Here is a 13,123-nt window from a genome sequence, read left to right on the forward strand (position 1 = left end):
AAAATGAAATTATATTCCAAACACATTTTAATATATTGGACAGTTTTAATATATTTCAAACAATTATATTGAACAGTTTGAATTGATTATATTGAGCTGTTAAAATTGACTGTTAAAATTTTAAAAACAAAAACAAAAATGTAAAGTATGATTAAAACATAAAAGATACTATCCTTTACAGATTGAATTATATGTAATAGAATGAAAAACTTATCGAGCTAAGAGTTGTGTCATAATTATATTTGTGGCGCATGCAGCTAGAGTTGGAAAAAATAGCACGACAGAGCATGATCCGTTACAGAAATACATCATGATACAATTACAGTACGGAATGACACAGTATAAGTATAATGATTTGCGTGTCTTGTACTGTGATTATCCGCGTGTCGTGATTATCTTTAGAAAATTTAACACGGCACATCACGTGAAAGATCTATTCACGGCACAGCAAGGCAAGTGGTCACGCAAGTTATGTGTAATTAGGACCGATAGATTTTGATCAAATGATAAATCTTGAATAAACTAACATAAATTATGATAAAATGACTCACGTGACGTGACTACTCGTGTGCCGTGGTTATTCCTTGATATTTTGATCACGACACAACATAAACACAAAAAAATTAACTTGATTACGACACAGCACGAAATCAAAATCGCAACACAGCACGATACGGTGCATTTTTCCCACTCTACATGTAGCATTTGGCCTGAATTCATATCCTCTACATTAATTCAAAAAGGAATCTTTTGAGTTAATATATTTAAACCATCCAATCATTTTTAAGATTCGTGCGAATCAAATCCGCACTAATATTAAAGATACCTACATTAAAACCGAGGAGCGAATGAGCTCCATTTGTAATCAGACGGTCTAGATGCATCAACTTAAAAAATGCTTTTTGAGTTAATGCAGACGATGCAGAAACAATTGTCAATGCGCGTCAAAATTTTCCAAGACTTCAGGATGAAAATTTTAGCGGGTAGAAATTCATTAATAACAAATTAACTTGATAATTTATTCTTTAAAACGTGAAAAGTATTTTCGAAACATGATTGTTTAAGTATAAAAATAAAAGAAGATCCGTACAATGATCAATGCTAATTTTATATGATACGCATAGAAACAATAAAAAATATATAGAAATTCACCATCTATCAAATGATTCAAAATTTGCAATGTCTATTTTAACAATATCTGATGAAATATTAAAAAATATTTAAATTGCATGAAATTTAATACATAATTAATTTGTAAGGTCACCACATGTCAGTTAATGTTTTTATTTTTAAATATGTATGTGATTAAAATAAAATTTATTGTCAAAATTATACAATTATCTCTCTCCGTTAATTATTCAACCTAACGAATTTACGATTTTTTTTAACACGGACTAAGTTTTTGATTGTAAGTAGGAATATTATATATCTAAGTTGGCCTAGTAAATATGGAAATTTTCAAAAAATAGTAGTTATTTGATTTTTTTTTTAATGGTAAAAAAAAATCAGATAGCTGTCTAGTGCAAGAAGCGTCACAAGTCAGAACGACCTATTCTCATTGAAATTTTAAAATAAACAAATTCAAATACAAACCAGTAATGTTGAACTTCTTCCATGCCATGCAGTCATGCAGTCATGCTCATGCATGCATATGAAATTTTTATGATTTCTTAAGTTAATTTTATACATTACAACTGTTGCGTGAGAATGATATTTAAAACAACGAGAAATTTAGATATATACCCATCATAACTTCATCAATTAGATACTTACCCATCAAAACTTCAAATTTAGTTATTTCCCCATTCAAACCCATCTATTTTATTTATATCCCCATTAAGTGATTTAATCAATTAAAAATATTATTAAATTTGATAAAACAAATGAAATGACGCTTTTGTCCCTAAATTCAAATCTATGTTGTACTCTTCCTTTCCTTCATGTACTGACAACTCGAATGGTGAATCTCTTCCCGTTCAAGGGCTCTCCAAGACTCCAACGCTAAACCCGATCAAAGAATTAAAGTTAGAGACAAAATATGTATATACTTATTTTTAACCACAACTAATTCGGTAGCTAGTATTTCCTGAATATACTATAAACCTCACGCAGATACAGTGAACCCAGTTCAATACATGAACTATACAATTATTGTCTTTTGTCATATCAAAACCAAAAATAAAACAAAATAAAAGAAGAAAATGGGTAAATAAAAATGTTATCAGTGTACAGACTGAAGCCCTCGTCTATGTATCCTGCCATTCTTATTCCCACCAAATTCCAAAATTCGAAGATGGATGAAAAGCCAAGTGAGACAGGAGGTGAGAGACATGGGAACGCCAATCTCCACCGGAGTGATGCCGATCTCGCGTTCGGATGCGGCCGCTGGGCACCTCTTGCATCGCTCTCAGATCAACACGTAAATGGAAGCGACTAAGAGAATCGTGAAATGACGTGTTCAGAGTTGAATCCTCTCAGCGTGGGAATTTGAGGTCTCGTCATCGCTACTTGATGCCATGGCCATGCATGAGAATGAATGATTTGATTGCGTTCTCGTGTGAGAGGAAAAAGATTTTCTAGAGATTAAGCTGTTTGGTTATGTAATTTAAAGTTGGGGACAAAAATGTCATTTCATTTGTTTTATTAATTTTAATTAATATTTTTATTTGATTAAATTACTAAATGGGGATATAAATAAAATAGATGGATTTGAATGGGGAAATAACTAAATTTAAAGTTTTGATGGGTAAATATTTAATTAATGAAGTTATGATGGGTGTATATCTAAATTTCTCTTAAAACAACTGTTGTTTTGTTACTGAAAATAGAATCCAAAGCAGTGGAAAAAGCACGAAGAAAGAAAAGGTTCAAATTTGCAAAATTTACACTTAGATTATGCTAAACGTACCCACGCATTACATCTCCGACATAATTCATACTGGTAAATGCAATAATGATGAAACTACAACGAGGATAGAAAGTTTGAGTGCGTATCCTCTGAGATATCTCATCTTTTACGTGACCGACGTGTCCGATGTCTATTCGGGTATAGCGCAGGGGCTGTTTTATTTGAGCTTTGAAATTCGTACATAACGTATTTGAACGGTTAAGATTTTCCAAAAAGACACACAACATATGAGATATCTTAGAGGATGCGAAATCAAAAAGTTCAATGCATTAATAGATATGCTACACACCAACTTCGTTTTAAGATTTATCAGTAAAAAAATATTATAATTCTTTCAAAATGTTAGGTGATAGTAATCAGTCAAAAGAAAACGAAAGAGAGGTTAATAGCACGGTATAATTGTAAGAGGGTAAAATTGTCCAATTATTATGTTTTATAAATGTTAATGTTCACTTTGTAGTGATTAAATCAAACAATGGAATTTTAATAAAATGAGTGAGTTTAGACGGAGAAATAACTAATTCTAAAATGTTGATGTGAAAATATCTATTTGAAGAAGTTATGATGGGTATATATATTTAAATTTCTCATTTCTTTTGCATGTTTCAAATATTATTTTTAAGAACAATAAAGTAGTATTATGTATAATTAATATTCAAATATTAATTCTTCATTTTTATTGCTCTTCATTTGTAAAATTATTATCTTTCGTTTCAATTGAAAGCTAATTTTGATTATTATTATAATATATAAAATATTTAAATATATATATTGACTTCATTTACCTTATAAAATTAATTGCTCTTTGTCTATTATAATATGTAATACTATGAAGTATCAACTATTAAATAACGTTACTTTTTAGATTTTTTTTTACTTCTTATTTGCATAATTGATAAAAAAGTATAGACTTAGATTAGTTGTCATTTAGTTGTTACATTAATTCTCTAATATTGATTATGTTGATAATTAGTAGAAATATATAATATAAAATCTGAAAAGGAAAAATCGCTATGTATAATAGCTTCTGCTATAGCTGCGCTATTCGCAATAGCTTTTTTTTTTGTCTCCCCGCTATGCCGCTATAATCGCTATTTAGAACCTTGTTAATTACTTGATTATTATGTATTTGGGGATTGATACTAGTATAAATCTGTAAATCTAAAATTTATTGGTTTTAAATCATCAAATGTGTACATGTTCGATGGCCTGTGACAATTTGTTGTATGTTCTAATTTTCATAAGCAAATGAGAAAGGCATCTGCTAAATCATTTCTTTCGGATCTATTTAATAATTGCCTTGTATTAATAATTTAATATAATTAATATACAATAGAATAGAGCTAGTGTGTGTTTAAGTTTATCAAGTTTTTTTTTAACTCAACTCTAATATCTATCGGATTGATTTTAAACGACAAATTTGAACCGTTAAAATCCATCTACCTTTACGAGTAATATGTCTACATGCAAAAATATTAAATTTTTGAATTAATCTTGTATAAAGGCAAGTGGTACAAAAACGTTCAAAAAATGAATGCATTAAAATGAATTAAAATGAATGCATTAAAATGAATTTTATACTAAATTAATTCAAAATTTTAAAATTTTCACATGTAGACGCATCACTCGTAAAGTCGTAAGATAGATAAGTTGCAATGATTTAGATTCGTCGTCTGAAGCCAATACAATAAGTTTTAGAGTTGAGTTTACAAAAGAGACTTGTTCTACTCCATACAAAAACATTTAGTAGAGATAAATTAGACAGAATTTTTTTTCAGCTCTTAATAATGGAATTGTTGTTGTTTTGATGAAATTAGTACTCTTAAAATAGCAGTTCCTTTATAGTGCGTTTGAATGGAGCAAGAATAGCACTAACTTGATAATAATACTATTTTTTTTAGCTAGCTATTTGATGTTTGAATGGAATAAAAATAGCACTAATTCACTATTTTTTGTTTGTCTTATATGAATTAATTCACTATTTTACTATCCAACTAAAAATTAAATTAGCTACTATTTTTAAACTTAAAATTAACTCTATTCCTTTCATCTAATTTATTATCAGTAGATTTTCATCTAATTATAGAAACACAGTAATGTTCCTTTGTTGAGCTCTAGACGTCTAGTAACATCTTTAGTTTATTCTAGAACCTTGTTAACTTATCCTTCCATATCTAACAAAATATTGTTTCACCTCTTGTCCTCTTCTCTATTTATGACAAATTAACTGTGCGCCTAACTCAATCTTTTGGCTTTGCTTCCACTCTATTTGTTCCGTGATAATATTTTCTTTTATAAAAAAAATATTGCGGAGTACACAAAACAAAATTCACAGAAGTAGAGGGTTTAAATTGTAATTTGAGGTCGCAGCCCTTCTCTCTCCCCCCTCTTTCCCCGCCTCAGTTTGTCTCCTTCTCGGCCCGAAACTAACCCTAATCCGAACTCAATTCCTGATCCCTCTTTCATGGATCAGTGAGCTTGAAAGAGGAGAGAGATGCCAAGGAGGGCACAAGACGAAGATATACCCATGCGCGTAGAGTCACCAGCAAGCGACTCGTGGGGATTGCCGATGAACGCTAAAGAAAAGGATAAGTTGAAGGAGATGGAGAAGACGAAGGAACACATGGCTGCTTCTACGTATTCATCTATCATGAAGAAAATCTCGGGAAAGAACAATGGTTAGTTTTTGTCTAATTGTTTTTCTGTATGACTTTCTTTTTAATTTGGGGTGATTTTAGCGAATTGTGTTTGTCCCTGATAAAATTGTTTAGATCTTTCAAGGATAGTACTTCTCTTGGTGGGAAGCTCAAGCTCACTGGCGTGAGGCGATCTACCTAAGTGGTTGTTGGTCCTTGTTGATATTTAATAGTAATTGAATATCATAATTTAGATGTTATTTGATTTAGCAAACTCAGCTGAGCTCTAAAATAGCTTAATTAGCCTATTAGGCCTCAATTGAGCTTTAAATTAGCCTCAGGTGGTTTAATTAAGCTCATCTAATCAACCGAAGATTAAAAATAAACTGAATAATTTGATTAGAACTGGTGATGAAAATTTGCGTTGTTACAGATTGAAAAAACTAAGAGTGCATGCCAGTGTGGACTGCACCTGGTTAGTGCTGAACCTTGACTTGTGCATTTCCTGGAAGAGAACTTTACAGAAACCTCGATAGCATTGGTACCTTTTGCAAGGAAAACTCTATGACCTACTGTAAAACAACAGCATTCAAAGTTTTATTCATACACCTTATAATTTATTATTATTATTTTTTTGGAATTGTTCATAGCAGAGACAGAGTCGGAGACGGACGAGGAGGAGTCAGAGGTGAGTGGGTCAGGAGACGGGGAGGAGGAGGAGGAGATGTCGTGGATCTCATGGTTTTGCAGCCTGCGGGGAAACGAGTTCTTTTGCGAGGTCGATGAGGACTACATCCAGGATGACTTCAATCTCTGTGGCCTTAGTGCCCAGGTCCCTTATTATGAATATGCCCTTGACCTCATCCTCGACACCGACTCATCTCATGGTACTTGTTGCTTCTTCTTTGCTGCTTATTATCTTCCTCTTTTTCTCTTTTATATTGGTCATACCAATGTTATGTGTAAGGGATGAACTGAGATTTTCAAAACTTGAAAGAATAACCAAACACACAAATAAATAATAGACATTTATGTGTCAGAAGGTCAGAAAAGCTAACAGTGATGTGACTCGGCCTGGGGGTGATCCTAGAAATTCAAGAATTATTTAGTTTATTGACCATGCAAATGATACTTTACAAAGAGGAAATTAGGTTGAACGGGGGGGGGGGGGGGGGGGGGGGGGGTACCAAATTTTTGGGTTTGAAAGTTTATATAACACACCCAAATAAAGAGGGCGATAAGGACTACGATGAGAGAATCACTTTTCTTAATCATAAGGTTTTTGTTTTTGATTTTTTTTATTTGTCAATCCTTGTGAAGGTGAAATGTTCACCGAGGAACAGAATGAGCTAGTTGAATCTGCAGCAGAGATGCTTTACGGTTTGATCCATTCACGTTACATCTTGACTAGCAAAGGCCTTTCTGCAATGGTTAGTTTTTTTAAATTTATTCATTTATATGTTTGTGTATATAAGTTGCTGAATCAGTATAGTCTCTTGAAGGCTATATTCACAAAATAGAGGTTTTTGATAATTACTCGTTGCTTTCATGTAAGTGTGCCAGTGTTAGATGTACCAGTGGTATAAATTCTCACTTGTAACATTGTAGGCAGAAAAGATCAGCTGAACTAGAAAGTTTTGGCCTAGTTGGCGAATTATCATTGTTCGAAGCCTGTTTTTTTTTTTGCCTGTACGAGTTTTTATTTAATGTACCACTAATATTCCCACCTCGGTATCAGTACTACAACAAAATGCTAAGAGAAGTTTATGTTGGTCTGCGTTTGGATGGGTGAGGAAGAGTGCTAACCCAGGTTAGCGAGCTATTCCGAACTCTATTCTGTGTTTGGACACAACTCCATATGTTTGGAATCTCTTGGGTAAGCGGGTATTCCGCTATTCCAATGAAAAGTTGGGTAAGCAGGTATTCCCAACTCTTGGGTTAGCTGCATTCGCTAACCCCATGGTTCATCCAAACACACCCGTCAAGTAAACTATTAAGCATGGTACTGCAATGCAACTGTTTTACCAGTTGTTGCTGGATGCTACTGGTCCCTGATATGTGCTTTTGATGTATGCAGCTTGACAAGTACAAGAATTGCGACTTCGGGAGGTGTCCCCGTGTGTACTGTGCAGGCCAGCCGTGCGTACCAGTTGGGCAGTCTGATGTCCCTCGGGCAAGTACCATCAAGATCTATTGCCCGAAGTGCGAGGATGTTTATTATCCAAGATCCAAGTATCAAGGAAGTATCCTTTTGATAATTTCCACTGTGATTTTAAATAGAAGTCTGCTACATGCTTACTTATTGTTTCTCTCATATTTCTAATATCTGGGACCAGATTTTAATATTCCCTTTTCTTTTGAGTTCCATGTTTTTCATTGGGATTTCTTTTTAGTGATCAAGGCATAATTTGGGAATGGGACAGTTGTTTGGGGGAAGTAACCTATTGATCAAATTATATTGGTACACTATTGTACTGATTCTGTGATAGTTGGGTCTAGGCGTGTTGGTTCATGTTCTAAATTGCAATATTTTGTCAAGTCCTGTTTTAGGGCTAATCTCATATCTAACCTTACTGAATTGAAAATGCCGTACTTACACATAAATTTCCTCCACACATCCTTCCTCATTTGCTTTGAAATTCTGTCCAAAACAAAAATTTAGAAGTATAATGATACTAGTAATTAATGTGCACAAGTGAGCATATGTGCTTTGAGTTAAACTTGCAAATGTGAAGTTTCCTTCTTGCATGGTATATATGTGATGTATTATTGTTTTTAGGACACATGTATCCTTGACTTGTTACTAGATGTTGATGGTGCATATTTTGGCACAACATTCCCTCACCTCTTTCTCATGACCTACAACCAAAAGCTGCAAAAGCCATCTCTGCAGTATGTCCCTCGGGTCTTCGGCTTTAAGCTGCACAAACCCAAAGGCACTTAGTTCATATTTAAATTTAAAGAGCAAAAAGGCATAATGTCTAGTGCTTGTATTAACTGTATGTGTTTAATGTTATTATGAAGGATGTAATAAGGCTGTGTTTTTTATTTTTTATTTTTATTTTATTTTTAGTAATAGCTTTGTTTACACCCGTTCTTTTCTTATGGAGATGTGTTTGGGGGCAACAGCACCATGACTTGCGAGTTGCCCGTAAATATTTTCCTGGTTATTTTATTTCTGCTCTTGGCTCGGTCAATTTCAATTTTCAGGTCAAATTGAAAATCATTTGTTCCCTACCAGACAGATCTGACCATTTTAATTTTCTATTCTTTTGTATGTGCACACGAGGGTGGAAACTGGACTGTGCATACCTAGGGGAAAGACATGTGCATTGCTGTAGTGCGTGTTCTATGTATTTTTTTTTTGTCCCCAGAAACTGCTTATGTTGTTTTCGTTTTAAGTTTAGCCATTTAAAGAATTAAAAGTTCGATGGAGGATATCGGATTGCTTGCCGTGTGAGATCCCTTTGAATATTTTGTACAAACCTGTTAACAGTTTTGGCGTGGCAGTGAACAAATTTGGTACAAACCTCATAAAACTTTTTGAAGAGCTCGTAATGTCATTTATTTTGCGTAGGGAGTTTGATCAATTAATGAAACCAACCATGTGAAAAACAAAACAAACTTCATAAAAAAAAATTTGAATTCTCAAGTTTATAACAAATAACCTTGGTGCTATTGTGCTAATGGGTGCAGTTTGAATTTTGTTTTGTTTTTTATTTGCTTGTTTTCTCCGTTACGTCTGACTTAAATCCTTTTCGTATTACATCTAGAGAGAAATATACCAGCTAACAATTTCTCTTCACCTCAATAATATTTAATTAAATTGAATATTGACAATTTTATTTAAAAACGTTTCGGAAAAAAGATGTTGTCACGTGTAATGCACAAGAACCCCCAATATAAACAAATAAAAGCAGCTGTAGCAACAAGGGTATCTTGCCTGCTTTCAGTTATTTACACACGCATGAAACATTTATGTGAACGAAACTTGCAATTATGATAATTGGCAAATTGCTTAAATTGTCATATTAACAAATATCACAGTGCTCAATATTTTGTGCGAAGAAATTGAAAAATAATTACAATTAAATCAAAAGGTCTCATTTCAAGTATCAAACATGAACTTTTTGAACATGTTATGAGTGTGGAGGAGGAAGGATAAAGATAGAGTTACACAAATTATGTTTCGTTCATATAATCTAATGAGAAATAATTGTGCTATAAAAGAGTGCTTGGTTTTAGCTCCTATAGGTGCGGTTGGATCCTAATGGGTTCAATTTTTGCTTATGTGGGTTCGGGTCGTAATCTGACGGGTAAGAATGTTGTACGCTAGTACGTGGTTGTCGTGCTATTGGTAGAACCTGGGTATAGGTTGGCATAAATCACATAATAAGGTTTTGGGTTATTGTTAGTTTATTGCTTGTAACGTAGATGAGTAATAGTTTTGAGTTGAAAAGGAGTTGGCTCGATAAGGAGGGGCTCAGATTGAGGATATTTACATAACCAAGTCTTTGGTTATTATAATTTGTTTGTTGAATGAGTATAGTAGTTTTGAGTTGGAAATTAAGCAAGCTTATGATAAGAATGGCTCGAATTAATAAGATTGCTTGGATGATGCAGACAAACTCTTAGAAATTCTATTTTCAGCTATTATTTGCATATACAAAAGCTTTTTTCCATAAAATTAATAATACGTGACACATGTCAGAAACTATAGTTATGCAGCTTGCAAGCAACTAATTCATTTTTAATCACTATAATTGATATTGTGAGCTTTCTAATAGTGTTAGAAAATCAAAATATTTTTTGGACTATAATGACTTATGTAGGTTTTGGTATACTTGATACAACATTGGAACAAATCAAATCCATTAAAAATATTTAAAAATTTTATAAAACAGTAAAATCAGCAACCACCGTTGGATCAACAATTTTGTAAAATACTTAATAAATAGTAAAAAAATTCAGAAAAATATAAAATTTGGTCTCCAAGCACATATTAATATGGAGAACAAGATGAACGGTTCGGATCGACCGTTTGGATTTTGAAAAGTCGAATTTGGACCGTATGTATTTTGGCCCATATATATTCGAATGCACATTAGTCACTCTTTTTCTCTCTCTCTCTCTATACATATACATATACATATACATATACATATACATATACATATACATATACATATACATATACATATACATATACATATACATATACATATACATATACATATACATATACATATACATATACATATACATATACATATACATATACATATACATATACATATACATATACATATACATATACATATACATATACATATACATATACATATACATATACATATACATATACATATACATATACATATACATATACATATACATATACATATACATATACATATACATATACATATACATATACATATACATATACATATACATATACATATACATATACATATACATATACATATACATATACATATACATATACATATACATATACATATACATATACATATACATATACATATACATATACATATACATATACATATACATATACATATACATATACATATACATATACATATACATATACATATACATATACATATACATATACATATACATATACATATACATATACATATACATATACATATACATATACATATACATATACATATACATATACATATACATATACATATACATATACATATACATATACATATACATATACATATACATATACATATACATATACATATACATATACATATACATATACATATACATATACATATACATATACATATACATATACATATACATATACATATACATATACATATACATATACATATACATATACATATACATATACATATACATATACATATACATATACATATACATATACATATACATATACATATACATATACATATACATATACATATACATATACATATACATATACATATACATATACATATACATATACATATACATATATATATATATATATATGAGTTGGGCTATGGTGCATTGCAATGTATAGTCTCTTTTGTACATTGGACTATAAATCATCGGATTCAAAGTCCAAATGACCGATCCAAACCGTTCATCTTGTTCTCCATATTAATATGTATTTGGAGACCAAATTTTAAATTTTTTGGAAATTTTTTACTATTGTTTTAGATTTATTGAAAATCGCTGCTTTTTATGGTCCAGATTTATCTGAAAAAAGTGATTTTCAATAAATCTAAAAAATAGTAAAAAAATTCCAAAAAATGTAAAATTTGGTCTCCAAACACATATTAATATGGAGAACAAGATGAACGGTTTGAATCGGTTATTTGAACTTTGAATCAGATAATTTATAGTTCAATGTACAAAAGAGACTTTATATTGCAATGCACCATAGTCCAACTCTCTCTCTCTCTATATATATATAAGCATCATCAGTATTTATAATTTAATTATTTTCATTTCCTTGATTGTACCGACAAATGTTTTATAACATGTTTAATTAGCAAAATTGTTGACAGCACGTCGAAACGAGTCCATGTATAACTTCTGCTATTACAGATTTCGTATATGAAATTTTTAAAAATATTTGGGGCCTTTGCAAACTTGTACAGGTAGCGAAGTTGACACATTCAACATAAGAAGAGTGACCCAATTAACTGCCACCTCAGCTCGGCAAGAAAAGGAAATTGAAGAAAACACAGAATTGGCTCTTTTGTTGAATTTGCCAAAAGATGAATCTGTGTTTTACGAATGGTGGAAATTCACAAGCTCTTCATCATTTGCAATGGTAGAGTAATTTGACGCATAGTATGTTAATAATTTCTCGTGCAAAGGACCTCATCACTAATTTGATCGAAGGCATGAAATGCACCAAACTAAACATCTCCATTGTAGTTTCAGTTTTTCAATTTCATTATTCTTGAGTTTTGTAAGGATATTTGTTTTGTGTTTTTATCATCTAATTAATTAAATCATTATCGGTAGACGCAACATGTTGAGATTCTGGATTTATGTTGGCAACATGTGTTGACGTGTAGATTCTGGATTCATGTGTGCATTTTTTTGGGTTCAAAATTACAATTTTCTTGAATTTTTGTTGCTTTTGTATGTTTGTTTCGTTCTGTTTTGAACTCCTGCACGAAGCACATAATCTTAGTTGCTAAAATAAGTATATAAGTATATCTAACAAATATATATTAATAGTAGGGTTAAAATGCCTCATTGGTATTGTACTTTTACATGTACCTGTGTTTATGGTATTAACCAATTTAGGCTCCATTTGTAATAGTATAATATCATCCAAATAGAGAGACACAATAGTTCTGACTTCTGACATATATATGTTTTCTTACATTTGTATAAATTTATATGTTTAAAATAAACAAATACAATAAATATCATGCATAAATATTGCGAGAATGCACTACAATACGTTTGTGTGTTTGCTCATATTTGAAATCAAATTTAAGCCCTATTTTTTATATTCTAATCATCAGAACAAAATGATGAAGTTGAATTTTATGAA

General features: G+C 31.4%; 1 protein-coding gene across 2 annotated transcripts; it reads left to right on the forward strand.

Moving 5' to 3' along the window:
• Nucleotides 1-5,191: 5,191 nt before the first annotated feature.
• LOC144557758 (casein kinase II subunit beta-2-like) lies at nt 5,192-8,632 on the forward strand. 2 transcript variants are annotated; one of them, XM_078306330.1, is made up of 5 exons: nt 5,192-5,586; nt 6,195-6,431; nt 6,865-6,974; nt 7,622-7,787; nt 8,352-8,632. In XM_078306330.1, exons 1-5 carry the CDS (start codon nt 5,403-5,405, stop codon nt 8,486-8,488), a joined length of 834 nt encoding a protein of 277 aa, XP_078162456.1. In that variant the 5' UTR covers nt 5,192-5,402; the 3' UTR covers nt 8,489-8,632. The 2 variants fall into 2 exon arrangements, with proteins under 2 accessions (XP_078162456.1, XP_078162457.1); XM_078306331.1 differs by having other exon boundaries at nt 5,271-5,586; nt 6,198-6,431.
• Nucleotides 8,633-13,123: the final 4,491 nt, after the last annotated feature.

This window comes from Carex rostrata, chromosome 8 (genome assembly GCF_964058835.1).
Source record: "Carex rostrata chromosome 8, lpCarRost1.2, whole genome shotgun sequence".
Classification (NCBI taxonomy): Eukaryota; Viridiplantae; Streptophyta; class Magnoliopsida; order Poales; family Cyperaceae; genus Carex; species Carex rostrata.

What these genes read in the sequence shown, in the direction of transcription:
- LOC144557758 (XM_078306330.1), top strand. Translation starts at nt 5,403, where the DNA reads ATGCCAAGGAGGGCACAAGACGAAGATATACCCATGCGCGTAGAGTCA. An exon ending in AATCTCGGGAAAGAACAATG is followed by an intron (nt 5,587 to 6,194) that starts GTTAGTTTTTGT and finishes AATTGTTCATAG; the next exon opens with CAGAGACAGAGTCGGAGACG. An exon ending in GCAAAGGCCTTTCTGCAATG is followed by an intron (nt 6,975 to 7,621) that starts GTTAGTTTTTTT and finishes TGATGTATGCAG; the next exon opens with CTTGACAAGTACAAGAATTG.